Source organism: Acipenser ruthenus, chromosome 1 (assembly GCF_902713425.1).
Source record: "Acipenser ruthenus chromosome 1, fAciRut3.2 maternal haplotype, whole genome shotgun sequence".
Taxonomy (NCBI): Eukaryota; Metazoa; Chordata; class Actinopteri; order Acipenseriformes; family Acipenseridae; genus Acipenser; species Acipenser ruthenus.
Window position 1 is genome coordinate 117,404,721 of NC_081189.1, and position 19,350 is coordinate 117,424,070.

At 40.1% G+C, this 19,350-nt stretch overlaps 1 protein-coding gene across 1 annotated transcript in view; it reads left to right on the plus strand.

Moving 5' to 3' along the window:
- Positions 1-11,557, plus strand: part of LOC117420850 (sideroflexin-5-like) — a 71,941-nt gene extending 60,384 nt beyond the window's left edge. Inside the window, exon 14 of the mRNA XM_034034542.3 lies at positions 6,984-11,557. Coding sequence (XP_033890433.3) covers positions 6,984-7,061 — 78 coding nt within the window. The 3' untranslated portion in view covers positions 7,062-11,557. The remainder of the gene's footprint in view (positions 1-6,983) is intronic.
- Positions 11,558-19,350: the final 7,793 nt, after the last annotated feature.

Below are 19,350 nucleotides of genomic sequence, written 5' to 3' on the forward strand. Positions count from 1 at the left end.
ATCACCACAGAACCTAAACCTCTGGGTAGGAGAGGATCCCTCATCTCCTTTGTGTTCATCACCTGCAACATTAAGGCACATTTTGACAGGATGTAAGGTAGCTCTTAGCCAAGGACGGTTTACTTGGCGCCATGACCAGGTGCTGCGATGTTTGGCCTTAGCATTGGAAGACAAGCGTAACATGACCAATAAGCCATAATAATTTTTTTTAAAGGCACTGTAGTTATACAATGTATGCAACTGTGTGCAAAAGTCCCTCCTCCCCCGAACCTCCAGAAGATTAGGTACCACCAGCAGTTGAAAGCAGGTTGACAGCTACACTAAACAAAAAAAAATGGTCTTCAAGCCAGTAATCTGTGACAACTGCATGATGTGGGAAATCCGAGAAAACCCAACAGAGCTCAACCAAGTTTGTGTAAAGTGCCGCACCATCCAGGACTTGCTTCAGCGATTAAGCCTGCTAGAAAAGGAGATGGAGGAAATGAGACAGCAACAGGAGCTTGAGGAGCTGACACACCCACAATTCATGGAAGTCTGCACCCCTAGCAGACTGAAAGCCACCAGGGAGATGGAAGAGAGTCGAAACAGCTGGGTTCAGATAGGCAGAAGCAGGGAAAAAAAGAAACTTTGTCAAACACAACCACCAGAAATCCAGACAGCCAACACATTTGAGCCACTTCAACATTTAGATGACCAAAACCAACATCAAGAGAATGAAAGAAACAACACCCAGGACCCTATAAACAGTGCTGACTAGGCAGCAAAAAGAAGGGAGGTCATGATTGTTGGGGACTCCATACTGAGAAACACAGCAAGTTCAGTTCGCAGTTTGGACCCCCTTACTACAACAGTGTGCTGCCTTCCAGGAGCCTCAGTCAAGCACATCACTGAGAATGTGGACAGGCTCCTAGAACGAACAGGAGATGACCCGGTAGTAGTCGTCCACATTGGTACAAACAACATTGGAAGAGACAAGGCCAAGATCCCTGCAAAACAAATTCAGAGAGCTAGGAAGGAAATTAAAAGACAAGACCAAAACTGTGGTATTTTCTGGGATACTGCCGGCGCCTTGCAAAGGACCATATGGACAGCTGGAAATACAAAATCAAAATGCATGGCTGAAATTGTGGTGCACACAGGAAGGCTTCACCTTTCTTGAACATTGGAGCACTTCCTACAACAAGGACTATCTATACAGGTGGGACGGACTGCACTTAAACAGAAAGGGAACCAATCTACTCGGAGAAAGGATCCTTCAGGCGGTACAGAAGCATTTAAACTAGAAAGGAAGGGGGGAGAAAACAAAAAAACAGAAGGGAGACTACATCAAAACAAGGGCAACAACTCAGGTAAGACCACTATTAAATGTATTTATCTTAATGCTAGAAGTCTCAGAAACAAAATGTTAGAACTTGAAGCTACTGCACTAACAAGTAACTACGATGTGATAGGTGTTACAGAAACTTGGTTGTCTGAAAGTGATGGAGACGAATATAATTAGTGGGTACACACTGTATAGGAAAGACAGGCAGGACAGAAGAGGCGGAGGGGTAGCGCTATACATAAGAAATAGCCTTGAAGCCCAGGTGTTAAATCAGGACAAAGAAAACAATGCAGAATCAATATGGGTCAGAATAATGGACACAAATTCAAAGGGCATAATAATAGGAGCATGCTATAGACCGCCAAATTCAGACGCTGAGCAAAATAATCTGTTGTACAATGACATTCGAAATGCGTGTAGAAAAGGAGAAGCCATACTAATGGGGGATTTCAAATTCCCCCATATAAAATGGGAAAACCCAATGGGGGGCACGACGGACGAAATTGAAATGGTGGAAATGACAAATGACTGCTTCCTAACGCAATTTGTCAAGGCACCGACTAAAGGGGTGGCATGCCTTGATTTAGTCTTTTCAAATAATGAAGACAGAATAACTAAAACAGAGGTCAGAGAGCCATTGGCAAACTCATACCACAACATGGTCTCATTTGAAATATTTTTTAAAACCCCAAAAGTAATGACTAAAGCTAAGGTTTACAATTTTAGAAAAGCAAACTACGAAGGTATGAAACAGAGACTAATAGAAGTAGATTGGAGTAAAATAGAGAAAACATCCACAGAAAAAGGGTGGCTGTTTTTTAAAAATGTAGTACTAGAGGCACAAAACAATTACATCCCAAAAGTAGACAAATCTAAATCTAAAACAAAATTGCCAAAATGGTTTAATAGATCAATTAAAAAAAATATTCAGCGAAAAAAGGCACTTTACAGAGCGTTTAAAAGGGACCAAAAACAAAGCACACAGAAAGAGTACTTGGAACTGCAAACACAAGTCAAAAAGGAAGTTAGAAAGGCCAAGAGAGAGATAGAAATCAATATTGCTAAGGGGGCTAAAACCAATTCCAAAATGTTTTTCCAATGTTATAACAGCAAGAGAACATTCAAAGAGGAGGTTAAATGTCTAAGAGACACAAATGGCAAAATCATAGATGAAGAAAAAAAAATAGCAAATATATTAAATGATTACTTTTCACAGGTTTTTACAAAGGAGGACACTGACAACATGCCCCACATGTCGACCTGTTCCTATCCAATTTTAAATAACTTTAGCATAACAGAGGCAGAAGTGTTAAAGGGACTAGGAGCTCTTAAAATAAACAAATCCCCTGGGCCAGATGAGATCCTACCAATAGTACTCAAAGAAATGAAAGAAGTTATTTACAAACCGCTAACCAAGATCATGCAACAGTCTCTTGACACAGGGGTTGTACCAACAGACTGGAAAATAGCAAACGTAATACCAATCCACAAAAAGGGAGACAAAACCGAACCAGGTAACTACAGACCAATAAGCCTGACTTCTATTATATGTAAACTTATGGAAACTATAATAAGATCCAAAATGGAAAATTACCTATATGGTAACAATATCCTGGGAGACAGCCAGCATGGTTTTAGGAAAGGGAGATCATGTCTAACTAACCTACTTGACTTTTTTGAGGATGCAACATTGAAAATGGATAACTGCAAAGCATACGACATGGTTTATTTAGATTTCCAGAAAGCTTTTGACAAAGTCCCGCATAAAAGATTAATTCTCAAACTGAACGCAGTAGGGATTCAAGGAAATGCATGCACATGGATTAGGGAGTGGTTAACATGTAGAAAACAGAAAGTACTGATTAGAGGAGAAACCTCGAAATGGAGTGAGGTAACCAGTGGTGTACCACAGGGATCAGTATTAGGTCCTCTGCTATTCCTAATCTACATTAATGATTTAGACTCTGATATAGTAAGCAAACTCGTTAAATTTGCAGACGACACAAAAATAGGAGGAGTGGCAGACACTGTTGAAGCAGCAAAGGTCATTCAAAATGATCTAGACAGCATTCAAAATTGGGCAGACACATGGCAAATGAAATTTAATAGAGAAAAGTGTAAAGTATTGCATGCGGGCAATAAAAATGTGCATTATAAATATCATATGGGAGATAGTGAAATTGAAGAAGGGAACTATGAAAAAGACCTAGGAGTTTATGTTGACTCAGAAATGTCTTCATCTAGACAATGTGGGGAAGCTATAAAAAAGGCTAACAAGATGCTTGGATATATTGTGAGAAGTGTTGAATTTAAATCAAGGGAAGTAATGTTAAAACTCTACAATGCATTAGTAAGACCTCACCTAGAATATTGTGTTCAGTTCTGGTCACCTCGTTACAAAAAGGATATTGCTGCTCTAGAAAGAGTACAAAGAAGAGCAACCAGAATTATCCCGGGTTTAAAAGGCATGTCGTATGCAGACAGGCTAAAAGAATTGAATCTATTCAGTCTTGAACAAAGAAGACTACGCGGCGATCTGATTCAAACATTCAAAATCCTAAAAGGTATAGACAATGTCAACCCGGGGGACTTCTTTGACTTGAAAAAAGAAAAAAGGACCAGGGGTCATAAATGGAGATTAGATAAAGGGGCATTCAGAACAGAAAATAGGAGGCACTTTTTTACACAGAGAATTGTGAGGGTCTGGAACCAACTCCCCAGTAATGTTGTTGAAGCTGACACCCTGGGATCCTTCAAGAAGCTGCTTGATGAGATTCTGGGATCAATAAGCTACTAACAACCAAACGAGCAAGATGGGCTGAATGGCCTCCTCTCGTTTGTAAACTTTCTTATGTTCTTATGTTCTTATGTTCAGTCCTGCGTCAGTCAAACGGTAATTAAATTAGTCAGGATTTGTGAAATTAAATAAAATGGTTTGCTTTGCTTTGCTTTGAACACCAACTGTTAGTTAACAAAAATGAACAACAATAAGTACTAATAAAATTATATCTAGTTATTTTTATTTATTATCATAATGTGAAATTGAAATCTGATGTGCATGTTAAAAGTTCAAGTCCTTTGCTTTGTATTTCCTTTTTTGTTTTTAATTGGAAGTGTTCTAAACTGAATCTTTTTTTTTTTGCACAACAGTGTATTAGGTTATTGGATCTTCTGTTAAAAAAAAAAAAAAAAACGTCAATGCACTAATAAGAAATCAGGTTGCTAATTGCATCACTGTGACTACTCACCTTAAAGTTACCATTTCCACCCTCTCCCGAAAAAAAATCCTGGCTACGCCACTGTTGCCAGGGTTTATTATTTAAAAATACGTAAGTGCACAGTTTATTTCAAACTTTCAAAACTTAGTAACATAACCAAAGAGTGTTTAAGACCCTTCACCGTTATATTTGTTCTCGTGTGAGACTTTCACTTTTTCAGTCAGCGAAAATATGTGCTAAAAACAGAGTGAATTTGAGCCTGTTAAAATGGCAAAAAGACAGCTACGTTTGGAGTTTTTCTACAACAAAAAATCTAAGCCACCAATACCAGAGACATCAACAGAAACCAAACCTGACTCTTCTGTAGTTCAGAATGTAACAGCACAAGAGTGTGACGATACTTCCATTTCAAATGCTCAGATGAGTGCAGGTGCAGCTGTCTGTCGATAAGAGACCCTTGCCTGTAAAGTGTTGTTTGCAGCTCACAGTTTTTTTGGGGGGGGGGGGGGGGGCTGTGCCCCACCAGTTTTTTAAGCCACAAATCACCCCTGTGTAGATGAGGCATATGAGAGGAAGAAACTGCCGTAATCTCAACTAGCCACTTAAGCGGAACAGCGAGGATGGAGAGGCCGGGTTTACCCAGTGGAGGTGGGTTGTCGAGGATTTGTGGCACACTCTACAACCCGGTTTCTCAGAGACGTCGGATTCAGTGGCCAAGAGTTGCGTTTCAAAGTGAAGAACTTATCTGAAGCAGCAGAGAGGAGCAGCAACTGGCTGTAGTTGAGACGCAAAGATTCTGGCTGGGGATCTCAAGCACAATAGAAAGAAAGAAACGCTGATGTACGGGTAAGTAAGCTGGGCTGAGTTGAGTGGGGGACGGAGGGGGGTGATGCTGGGATGCCAGAATCACCGTCGAGCCCTCTTGAGGTGTCATGGGCTAGTCGACGAAACACAGAGGATGGAAGGTGCCCACTTGAAGACCCCAGAGATGTATCCTACTTAGCTCAATCCAGACAGTTGTCATGCTGATGCACTGGGGAGACCGCACTGTGGTTGATCCCCGGAGCCAGCATCGCAGCCGTTGTGTGTGCTGATGCGCTAGGGAGGCAATAAGCTGATCCCTGGAGCCAGCATTACACTTCAGCCATCAACACCAGACAGAAGGATATCTACATCATCATATGGAAGGAAGCGCAAATGGATGGAGACACATATGGATCACATTAGTTTACTGTAAAGCTACGTCTTAGTTGGTGCTTATCTTGGCGAGAGCCGAGCTCAAATCCACATGAAGTTTTAACATCTACTCTCGTGTAATGGAAGTCTTGTTATGCATCATTTCAGTCGTCAGATCCTGGTGACTTTTCAAAAATTAAAAGCACCCCTGTGGACTATACATAGCAACACTCTGCCCCCAAATTAATAATTAATAATAATAATTTATTTCATAGCAGACGCCCTTATCCAGGGCGACTTACAAGATATCACATTATTTTTACATACAATTACCCATTTATACAGTTGGGTTTTTACTGGAGCAATCTAGGTAAAGTACCTTGCTCAAGGGTACAGCAGCAGTGTCCCCACCGGGGATTGAACCCATGACCCTCCGGTCAAGAGTCCAGAGCCCTAACCACTACTTGTTTGTTTTATAAATTTAGTAGTCCCAATTATTATTTTTTTGTTGTTGTTGTTGTTTTCTCCCCAGTTTAGTAGTGTCCAATTATTTTGTTTAGCTCAGCTCACCGCTACCACCCCCGTGCTGACTCAGGAGCAGCAAAGACGAGCACACGCTGTCCTCCGAAGCGTGTGCCGTCAGCCGACCGCTTTTTTATACACTGCAGACTCAATGCAGCCACCCAGAATTACAGCGTCGGAGGACAACACAGCTCTGGGCAGGCAAGCCCGCAGGCGACCGACCAGACCACAGGGGTTGCTGGTGCGCGATGAGCCGAGGACACCCTGGCCAACCTAACCCTGGGAGCTCTCGTCCTCGGTTGACAAAGGAATAGCCTGGACTCGAACCAGTGATCTCCAGGCTATAGGGCGCATCCTGCACTCTATGTGAGCGCTTTTACTGGATGCGCTACTCAGGAGCCCCGAGTCAATTATTTAATGGTACCTATAAAACCTGGACAGGACCCCAGTGCAGTGGTCCAGTGGTCAAAGAAAAGAGCTTGCTACCAGGAGGTTCCTGGTTCAAATCACGGCTGAGCCACTGACTCTGTGTGTCACTTAACCTCCTTGTGCTCTGTCCTTTGGATGAAATGTAAAACAAAGGTCCTATTGTAAGTGACTCTGCATACTAGTTCACCCCTAGTCTCTAAGTTTTTTTTGGATAAAAGCGTCTGCTAAATGACTAATTAATAATATAATAATTAGTAGGATATAACCAGCAAGGTTACAGCATCGCTAACCAGTGGTCTCTTCTCTTTGAACAGATTGAGGTGTCCGAACTGGAGCCTGAGATCGCCGCGTTAACCAACGACAAGACGGTCATTTACAACAAGGGTCTGTAGGCAGTGGGGGGTGGTGGGTGGAGTCAAGGCACTGCCAATCAACATCAGGCAACCAGCTGCCCGCCACCAAACAAGAGGGTCCAAACTAGGATGCTGAAGTGATCCTGAACAGTATTAGATTTTGATTGTTTTGTTTCATCAGTGTCAGGCAATAGGCTTAACAACTTACATGGTACTGAGCATTTTCTGAATGTACAGTCTAATATAGTTTGTGTTCTAGGCCAAAAGTTCACTAACTTACAGGAACACTCCCATATGAACTATACTATTATAGCATACAGAGCTACTGTGATGATGGTAATAGTAATGGTCATATATTCTTAATAGATTCAGGTACACACTCACACACACAGCTAAGATGGATTGATTTAAAACTAGCGGCAAGCTCAAAAAACCTTCAGTGTGAATAAATAGTGGATGGGTTAGTGGGCTTAAAAGGATGAGGGTCTATAAAATGAGCCAAAAATGAAAAATTTATTGTGAAAGTAGTATTTTCCTGTTTTAGCAGGGATGGAGATAAAACTCCTCTTGCATAACAGTTTCACCCAATCCAGGTTTTAATATGTGCTTAGCTTAGCCCAGTGTATAACAAGCTCAGGATCAAACTGCTGTGCAATAGGAGGCTTCTTTCCATCTCTGTTTTAAAATTTATCACATCTCAAAATTGCCTAAAAATGTGCAAGTGCACCTACATAGGAGTCGATACACATGGAAATAATATGAAAGTGTCAATCAGCAAGTGTCTTTCTGCAAGTACACCCTGTGGTAGTTCCGTTAATGGTGAAACAGCTTCCATAGTACATATTTCATTTTTGACTTCTCTAGCTTTGTAGGCCCTTCTCCTTTGTTATAAGTATGTTGGAATGCACATAATGAGAAACGAGTTACACAGACACGCCTTTTCTCTTTGGAGATACACAGTTGCAGACATATAGTCACACAGCAGCCTAGCAAATATCTCACAGGCCAGTACAATTCGAGCCAAAGGGAACTACCAAGAAAACAAAACTGACCACGTATGTCACTATTGTATAGTTCTACACCAAGAAGAGTTTTTTATTTCAGATAGAGAGTGACGCAAGCCCTACCTCTCCTGCACTGATGCCTCTGCTGCTCCACTCTAGTACCTCGTTTTCATGCACCACTCAACCCAATTCAAAACCCTGCCTGTCCTGCACTGATGCCTCGTTTTCATGCACCACTCATCCCAATTCAAAACCCTGCTGCCAATGGCTGCCAATCCCACCTGCCCCTGATTTTTTTTGTATCCTTTCCCAAAAAGGGCCAAAACAGTATGGGTGGAATTACATCACAACCCTGACCAGTCAAGTGATGAGTGTCTGTAAATGTTTAATCTACATTCAGGGTGATCAGGTTCCTCTGTGTTTTAATATTCTTGTATCGTTTTTTTAAGTTTTGTGAGAAGCGAAGCAATGGCGTCCATCCTTTCGGTTTTGTATACAATGCGACCTTAACCACAAGGCATGCTGGGTAAGAACCGCCAACATCTGCCGAAAACTCGTATTACATAGATAATATCAATGGGGGTTCAGGAGGAATGCGGGAAAACCCGGATCAACTCTGATTGGCGGTCAGTACTGCTCATGGAAACGAGGTATAGCAGCCCCTTAGTTTAATCCCGGATTCTATGCATTGAGAAAATTGAGAACGATTGCCATTGAAGATGTGCGGTGAAGGATTGAAGACTTGCCAGACACTGTTACATGTCTTAATAACCAGCACTAGAAAGCACAGCTAACCTGTAAATCCGTCTTAATGTGCCAGAATGTGTTTTTTTTTGTTTGTTTGTTTTAAAAGAAAGTTGCAACAAGGTTGCGTAACATAGTAACCTACTGAGCTGAAAAGTGGCTGCCAGGAATGGTTTAAACTGTGAAAAATACCTGTGATAAAATCACAGCTGTGAAATGCAGTAATCCTGTCCATTGATGTTTTCATTATAATTTTTATTTTTATTTTTTTTTATTTTAAGAATACACATGCATGAAATTGAGCAGAAATATTACTTTTGGTAGACCAATTGTTTTCAGATATGGAGTTATAATGGATTAACTAATTTGTTGTTTACAGTTATTTCTGCATAATTTCTTCTGATGCCTTTCAAACTTAGGTAACACTTTACATTGTGTCTTTAATTACTGTGTATTAACATAGTAGTTACTTAGTAAATACATGTATACTTACACATAATGACTATGTTATTATGCATAGTTACAATTTACTTAATTTGTAAATAAAAAAAAAAACATGATATAATCCTAACCCTTTTCTGATACAAATGTGAATTTACATATATCATGCAAAAATATTTACACATTAAGTACATTGTAACTGTGCATAATAACATTGTAATTCTATGTAAGTATACATGTATTTACTAAGTAACTACAGTCAAACCTGCTCATGCAACCAACTTTATTTAGCAGCCACCTGGTCTAAGTGACCACTTTAAATTCCTCCCAATGACATTTGTGCATTTATATAACTGTATTAAGCGACCACAATTCTCTTACCCAGCAACGGACTCAAACCTGTATTAAGCACCCTTACACAGGGCTATTGTTATAAAAAAATATGGTTTTAAATGGTACGTCCTAAATTCAAAGGAATATGGCAACCACTTTAGCAGTCTTTTATCCGTAATCACTTCCTCCAGATGCTACTTTAACATTGCATTTCGTTCTCGCACTTGCCTGGAAACTAGGTAGCTTCCAATATGTCCGTTTCGTGTTGTGTTGTTCTTTCCCGCTAATTTAACAGAATGTTCTCAAAATTAGGATGTAGCGGCTTAAGACTTAAAGGTAAACCGTTAAAAGGAAAATAAACACTGAAACATTCAAGCCATACTTATAAGAGTATGAAAACAATGTGCGCGGTAATCGAAAAAAATCTTATGCTTATGCTGGCGTTGGTTTCAGGATGCAATTAATCAACACGTACCTGAAAGGCAGACACAGGCATTGAAATTTGCAAAGGATTTAAAACATTTTATGTGACCTGAGACAGGCAAGCATTCATTACTTTCACAAAATAATTTGTTTTGTAAATCCATTATCTGAATGAATGTTATTAAATTACATACTTCCTTTTGTTCATATTACATCTTCTGACTTTTACAGTTACAGGAAAGCATGTCAGAGACAAATAGAAAATTCATAAGTTATGGGCCCTCTTAAGAGACCACCTGTGTTAAGAGGTCACTATAGACTGTCCCTTGAGTGGTCTCTTAATACATGTTTGACTGTACGATGTAAATACACAGTAATTAGAGGGACAATGTAAAGTGTTACCCAAACTTGACTTTACTGTTTGGGTTTAGTTTCTAAAAAAATGGGAAAAAAGCACCCAATAAAGCTACCAGTTATAAATGACTGAAAAGGTAATGCTGTTAAAGTCTTAAGTTGTTTATTATTTTCTTCCATAAAAAAATGCCTCAATGGTGTTTTGGATTAAATAACCCTGAGGCTCTGGTCCTGTGTTTTTAGGGTCCTTGTTTACTGTGTGCCCCCTTCTGGTAGAATTACAGGGAGTCTTCTACAGCAGGGCTGCGTGCTTCGGAAGTTGGGATTGTTGGCAGTTTCCCATGAAAGTTTACCATGTGGTTTGCCATGTTTTATTACCTCCTTGGTCCTTCTGTTCAGCATACGGAACAGTTTTCATTTGAAATTGCCCACAGCCAGAGAGCCCTCGGGTACGGACGTTTACAATACTGAATGTTCAGCATTTCGTGGTCCCAAATGTCTTATGTTTTGTATGTTTTTGTGGTCTCATGTAAAGCAAATAACGCATTTCAGACAAGTTTAGTTTTCAACAAACCTGGTCTCAGGACCGAGGAAGCTAATAAGGTTCCCCATATCTCTGTGGTCTTTACAATGCTTGCCAGTGCTTCACATTACTTTGATTGTGCTTTATTCTGCCCTGCTGTGGTTTTACCATGGGAATCTTTTGTAAGGGATGCCAGTGGAAGTTGTTCATCGGAGTGCCAATGAAGTCAAGAAGGAGGGAGAGGCCCCCTGTGTCTCCCATTCTGCAGTGCACACAGGTTGCTTTGTATACCCCCTTCAGTCACTGTGTGTATAACTGCACCATGCTAAGTTTCCTATCTTTGTATCTGTTTTATAATGCATGGATGTTTTTTTTAAAGTTATGGCAGGGAAACATCTCAAACTTCTCAGAGTTCACACACACTGTTTTACAATTTCTAAAAATGAATAAAAAAATGTGTGACCGAAGGGGATATATATTAGTGTGCAGTATACTTGAGTTTGACAGTGTACTTGTGTAATTTAACCCTGTTTGTGTTCATATTGTGATGATTTTTTATAAAAGAAGACAACAAATAGTGAGATGCTGGTTGAGTTTATACAGGCTAAAGCCACTTTCAGTTCACCCCTGCTTAGCATTTCCCTAAAATCTCTCATTTGCATAATTACAGTATAGTTTTATGTAATAATAAAATGGAAAAAATGTAATTGGAATGTGCTTAACACGTACTTTCTGTTTTCTTTTTTTTGGGGGGGGGGGGCACAGCTCTAGTTTCTATTTTGTGTGTGTGTTCATGAAAAGTTTGTGTTCCAGGAAAACCTAAGAGGAAAACCCAAGGGATGGCAGCGGGGGGGGGGGGGGGGAGAGAGAGAGAGAGAGAGGCTGCCTGCGTGTTACTTCATTGCTAGAACTGCCACCCACATAAACCCCCAAGAAAAAGCAAAATATTTATTGGGGTTCCAGTTCAGCCCGAAAACCCACAAAAGTGTTACAGTTCAGGTTTCCCGCCAGTCTTGATTCCTCTCAGCCGCTGACCTTAGGAAAGTCCTTTGACAGCATAGCAGCCGAGGCGGGATTTGATTTCCTCTTAAAAGGAAAAATAAACACTTCTCTACTTTTTTAAAACAATAACAACGGAACATTGTTGTTTGAGTTCTGGTTTGTTTGCAAGATGAGTAGATCCAGCCGATCATTTTCAAACATAACCTTGTGGTCAAACAGCATGTTAGCAATAACTCGCAGGCCAGTGCAAACCCTAGCCAATGGAAATGCTCAGTTAAACAATCATCAGAATATAGAAACAGTTGTCCTCCTATCCTCGGGACACAGTCAGTACTTTATACAACAATGAAATATGCTGTGGACCGTCATCAGCACAATGTATAAGTATCAGAATCTGAAGGTATGGTGGAGGTGGAGCACGGGAAGTACTTTTTTATTTATTTTTTTTTTTTTATGTTGTCTCCAATTTAGTTTTTTGCAGATGTCGCCTGTTCAGTGTTTCTTTATTGATAAAACGAAAAACAAATAAAATACACATTTCAGAAGATTTAGGGGTTTACCACACCGTGTTAAACAGCTTTCGTCTATACCTGTCTGTGCTACACTGCAAACATCACTTTGCTATGTTTTATTCCATTTTATTCCATGGTACAAAGTGTAAAGTACTACACGCAGGCAATAAAAATGTGCATTATAAATATCATATGGGAGATACTGAAATTGAAGAAGGAATCTATGAAAAAGACCTAGGAGTTTATGAATGACTTTATGAATGCCTTCATCTAGACAATGTGGGGAAGCTATAAAAAAGGCCAACAAATTGTTCGGATATATTGTGAGAGAATTTAAATCAAGGAAAGTAATGTTAAAACTTTACAATGCATTAGTAAGACCTCACCTAGAATATTGTGTTCAGTTCTGGTCACCTCGTTACAAAAAGGATATTGCTGCTCTACAAAGAGTGCAAAGAAGACCAACCAGAATTATCCCGGGTTTAAAAGGCATGCCGTATGCAGACAGGCTAAAATAATTGAATCTATTCAGTCTTGAACAAAGAAGACTACGCGGTGATCTGATTCAAGCATTCAAAATCCTAAAAGGTATAGACAATGTCAACCCAGGGGACTTTTTTGACTTGAAAAAAGAAACAAGGACCAGGGGTCACAAATGGAGATTAGATAAAGGGGCATTCAGAACAGAAAATAGGAGGCACTTTTTTACACAGAGAATTGTGGGAATCTGGAACCAACTCCCCAGTAATGTTGTTGAAGCTGACACCCTGGGATCCTTCAAGAAGCTGCTTGATGAGATTCTGGGATCAATAAGCTACTATCAACCAAACAAGCAAGATGGGCTGAATGGCCTCCTCTCGTTTGTAACCTTTCTTATGTTCTTCTGTTCTTCTTTATTATTATTATTTATTATTATTTGTTTATTTAGCAGACGCCTTTATCCAAGGCGACTTACAGAGACTAGGGTGTGTGAACTATGCATCAGCTGCAGAGTCACTTACAATTACGCCTCACCCGAAAGACGGAGCACAAGGAGGTTAAGTGACTTGCTCAGGGTCACACAATGAGTCAGTGGCTGAGGTGGGATTTGAACCGGCGACCTCCTGGTTACAAGCCCTTTTCATATTATGGAATGTATTGGTGTCGCCGTGTTAAGTACAATTTTTTATTTGATTAATTAATTATAGCTGCACTCTGTGCAGTTGGTGCGTATGTTCTGAAGTATTCTAAAATATGGCAGTGAGGAAAATAGAAAAGTTATGAGCACTGGATTAATTTGAAGCTAACCATTTTAAAATTAAAATCCAGGATTTAACCTAAAATAGCCACCTTAAAGTATAAAATGGATTTCCCAATTGTCCTGACAACATTCTGCTGGAATTAGAGCATGTAATTTCTCTAAACCCTCTGAGTGACCTTTCTCCACTGGCACCTCCACCTTTCTAAGAGCAGCTGATGTTTACAGTGGGTGTGTGCGCAGGCTGCGTTTACACCAGCGGCACACTGGGCTGTCAGGAGCCTGGGGCCGAAGCACTTTCCCCCTTTCTCGCTGTCTCAGGTGAGGTGTGAATCCAGAAGTGAGGAGAGCTGTAATTGTTTGTTTGTTTAGCGTTGTCGAGCCCTGTTGGATACCAGGCTTGTTATGCGGCCCTGTGGGCAGACACCTGCTCAGAGACCCTTACAGAGCTCACAGCCTTCTGCCCAGTGGGACCTCCAACACTACTGAGAACAGGAGAGCTTTCAATTAAACACAAGCACTCCTGAGCCCTTTCACATGCCTTACCTAAAGAAAAGCTGCATCCGAACACATGCAGGTATTGTTTTATTAATTAGGGTTTCTGATTTTAGGTTTTAAATGATTACCACTGCAACAAAAAAAATCAGTGACCAAAACAAAAAATATTGAAATCAGTGTTTATTCTGTAACAAGCTACATTATATTGTAGAACACTAAAGTTTGTGCTGAAATTACCCCTATTTTGTTGCGATATATACAGTAGGTACAGATTTTCAGAATGACTCAACTATCCTAGGAGAGTACCAGTAAAAAAAGGGTTATTACTTATAAAACCACTGCCACAAAGCCAGCATTCCACCCATTTTCTTTAATATATTTGGAGATGAGACTCCAGAGAACCGGTACAGCACCACCTTTCCCAGTGAAGACAGTAGTCCACCTGAAAATATACGCACACCTGGGTGGTAAAAGATTAATCACCATGAGGCATGCATATATTTAATGGGAACCGAACGACCCATTGTGGTTTATACTTTACATACATAAGAAGAATTTAAGAACTTAAATTTTACAAACGAGAGGAGGCCATTCAGCCCATCAGTGCTCGTTGGGTTCCTAGTAGCTGATTGATCTCAAAATTTTGTCGAGTCTTAAAAGATCCCCATGATCCAGTATCAACAGCGTGGCTAGGTAACCCATCCCATACCCTCATTGCTCACTATGAGAATGTTTGTGCGGATCTGGAGACACAGCACACCATGGAAACTTGTGGAAGTGACCAGTGGGTGTGTGTAGTGGGCTGAGCCCACAGTAATCTGAGACCCGCGGTAACCTGATCACTCCACTACTTTGCCTCTGATCCTCTCCACTCTTGCAACAACAGCACCAATTGTTTCAATGTAATAGTGATGGATTGCTATCTCCAGCAGCACAGACCTGGGCCAGGACCCCTGTCCCACTGTCTCAGTTCCTCCTCCCTGCTGATTGATGGCTCCTTTTGTCCTCACAGATTCATATAAACAACATGTTTTACTACAGTAACTTAAAGTAACAGCTTTACAAAACTTAAGGACATTTACTTGATTATCTGTCCCAAAAGGAAAACATAGGAGATTCTCACCACTAAGTTTGCAATAGGCCACACTCATAATATTATTATTTATTTCTTAGCAGACACCCTCATCCAGGGCGACTTACAATTGTTACAAGATATCACTTTATTTTTTTACATACAATTACCCATTTATACAGTTGGGTTTTTACTGGAGCAATCTAGGTAAAGTACCTTGCTCAAGATTACAGCAGCAGTGTCCCCCACCTGGGATTGAACCCACGACCCTCCGGTCAAGAGTCCAGAGCCCTAACCACTACTCCACACTACCACAATAAATATTGCTCCAGTAAATTCAGCACACTTGTCATGACTACATAAAATGAAGACTATTTTAACTCATAAAAATGTTATCTTGGCATTCAATCACTGTTTGCTTAGCAAATTAAGTAAGTGGATCTTAATTAATTAGGTCTCTGTAGTACATTATACTTCGGGCTTCTGTTTTTCGGGTTTTATTAATTTTCAGTGCTTATTTTTATCGTTACTTTCCAAAATGCTTGAGCGTATTTTTTGTTTTGTTTTTGTGTGTGTGTGTGTCAAAATATATTATAGTAACTGGACAGTACTTGCACACTTAAGTTGTACCTTCTTTCCTTTGCTGTGTTCCACAACGAAATCCCTGTGGTCATGGGCACATTCTTCTGGGGTTTTTGTGTGTAGGAATTTTTGTACACTTCGTCACAGTTCTGTTTTAAATCCTCCATATTTTAACTGTAATACAGCTTTAAATAACGTGAACAAGCCTCCATTCCTGATTGTAATCTTGTTTTAAATCTCACAAGCGGAGTCTCCAATAGAAATGTAGGAATGTGCTGTCACTCGGTAGTTGGGGCGGTTTCAAGGTATTCAGAACGAATCAATGATAGATACAAGTCAGGAAGGCGGGACATTGCCCTGCAGCCCTGGGAAATGTATTTATTATTATTTTTGTAGTAGGTTTTATTTTTTTTTAATGGGAAAAGGGTAAAGTAAACGTGAATAGATTAACCATTTCCACAGTTTTTTCGGTGTTTATTGGCTATCCACCGGGGTGTTTTATCAGGTTTTATTAGTTAAAACCGAAAATCAGAAGCCCTAATTATACATTACAACTACTACTTTTTATGATTAATTAGTCATTTAACTTATAGAGACTAGGGGATGAACTATGCATCAACAACTGCTGCAGAGTCACTTGCAATAGGACCTTGGGTTTTACGTTTCATCTTAAGGATGGAGCAGAAGGAGGGTTAAGTGACTTGCTCAGGGTCACACACAGTTAGCCAGTGGCTGAGCACGGATTAGAACCGGGGGCCTTCTGGTATCAAGCCCCTTTCTTTAACAACTGGACCACCAATCATCATCATCATCATCATCATCATCATCATCATCATCATCATCATCATCATCATCATCATCATCATCTTCATCTTCATCTTCTTCTTCTTCTTCTTCTTCTTCTTCTTCTTCTTCTTCTTCTTCTTCTTTAAATAATAATAACATTTAAATGTATGTTTGAGCACTCAGGGATCTAGTCCACTGTTTCCTCCTTCAGAGAGAACATTCTGTTAATTGCGGAGTGGATATGTGTCAGGTGGGCTCTACGATGTGGAAGCACCTCAAAGACTCTGTGAAAGAGCAGTCCCTGGAATGACAGGTATGTGAAAGAGCAGCCGTGCAATGACAGGCATGTGAAGCAGAGCACTGGTCTGCAGAACATCTTCACACCTGTGTGGGTATTGAATGTATCCCGGACACAGCACTCCAAACAAATGGCCTTCCATTCCACTCTCTTCTGTTGCTTTTTTCCCTCCTCCTTAATAAATGTTAATGAGTTCTGTTTTGCTTTTTGCTCAATTTAATTTTTTTCCACAAAGCTATGGCCCAAGACAAAACCAATGTTAATTGCAAGCATCTCTGAGTTAATATTTGAGTTCAGTATATACATACAGCATATCCCCTTCAGTCACTGTGTGCACAGTTGTACCATGGTACAAGTTTCCTATCAATATATCTATGCATAATGTTTTAATATCAAAGTTTTGGCAGGGCAATTTCTCGAACTGCATAGAGTTCACACAAACTGTTTAAAAAAAATTAAAAAATTGTGACTGAAGGGGATAATTACATAAATATGTAAGAGAATAAAACATTTTCAAACATTTTACCAATCGGAATGTAAATTGCGTGAAATCCTTTTATAGAGTGAAGCGCTGGATAGGGTTGTTATTAGCACTGATATTGGCGGTTTGGTAAAAAGACTGCTGCCATTAGTGCTTGTGTAATGGGCAGTGTTGTGATACACTGCCCTTATGGATTCTGTCCCCTCGGTGAGATGAGATGAGGCTAAAAGCTCTAAATAAACACAGGAATCCAGACAAGCCTGGCTGTTTTGCATTGTGGTTAAGACGCTCGCTTGCAGTGCGTGGAGTCGCCAGTTAGCGCCCAGCCTTTGCCCTGTTACAGCGCTTCTCTGCAATTGCTTTTTAAGAAGAGATTCGCAAGCCCACATTATCTGTGAGAGAGTGAGGGACATTCTCCGAGCTGTAAAGAGCCTGGAAGGTGCAGAGAGATCAAACCAGGGGCCATTTCCTATCAGGCCCGCTGGTTTGCTTAGCTGTTAAGTTTCAAAGACTTCCAACACTTCTGGCCCTGCAGTTTAAGAGTGCTGAGTTTTGGGGCCTTCTCTGGGGGGCTTCCTCTGTTAATGGGACAAGCAGTGACAGCAGACTCATATCACACGCATTGCGCCCAGGAATTTTGAGGCAAAACAATTTGTACTGTGAATGCAATTGAGTAGGTCTTTGAACTTCTTTTAACTGTGCAGTAACCTGGCCAATACGTCTTTCTCAGCACACTACGTTCCCAGGTAACAATCCCGTTCAGCCAGGTGCCTTCTGGGATGCTTGCCTTAAATATGCCTTACACATTGGGAGTTTGGTATAAAAAAATTACCAATACCATACTGTTTTCAAACAAATATTTTTTATTATTTTACAATTGTTGTTGCCCCCGAAATCTCTTGCTTACAATATCGGTCATAGGTCTGTGACCACATTTGTGATATAAATGAATGAATTAAGGAAAGGAGTTAAAGATTTTTCTGCTAGGAAATATATTTATGAGACATATGTGGGTTCTGCCTTTACCCTATCATTTTAGAAAAGTGGTTGTGTAAGATTTGAGATCTGAGATGAGTCATCATATTCAAATGCAAAAGCAAAAAAAAGTAACGGACATACGAAAAAGCACAATGCTATACGACACATATATAAATAATTCACACTCATAAATATGGTGCAATTCGCACTTAAAAACCTTGATAAATCTGGCCAAGTGTGCATTGCAGTGTAGATAATGAAATAATGATTCCAATAACAACCCCAAAACTATGCCCTACAGCAGAACAACCCATCTCTCCAAGGGAGTCTATACATAGCCATTTCTTTATTAATCATAAATAAATACATTTTTAAAATGAACAAAAATCACACCATCAAAGCAAACTGACATGCCACATAAGATTACATTGTTCCAGTTGTTTAATGTTCCAGAATAAGGCTGGAAACTGCACAAGAAATCCACAATTCCAATGAATGAATGAAGCACAGGTATAGTTTTGTAAAAGCCCTTCTAATTACTTTTTTTTCTTGGTCACATTGGAGACATTTACACTACCCCTTCCAGCAAGTTCTGAGACTGTATTGGGACCCGTGGTGTACATGTGCTGCTTCAGAGAGTTACAGAAACTTCTGCATGGAAAATAGGGGAGTGCTTTGAGAGCATTTTTTTCCCCCAAGCAGTTTTATGTCAGTATCAGAACATTATGCTTGTTAGCATTAGCTGTGACACCTTTCAAAACCATGTCTTAACATGTATAAAGTAAGACTAATAAATACATAGCACATGTTGTGCTAGTTGGCTTCCCATTCTAATCACATTTTTAAACCACAAAAGCAAGGCGTTCTCAACATCAGGATATTGAGCAAATCAGAAATATTGACAACTTGCAGCCACAGTTCCTCTATCATTGTATCCTGTTTTTTAGAATGGTTTACAGTGTTCGTAGGAATGTTGAAATCTGTAGAAACATCCTTCTTTTTCTTGCATGCAAGGATAGTGCACATTTTGTGTGAGCACTATGGCAACTTGAAGTGCATC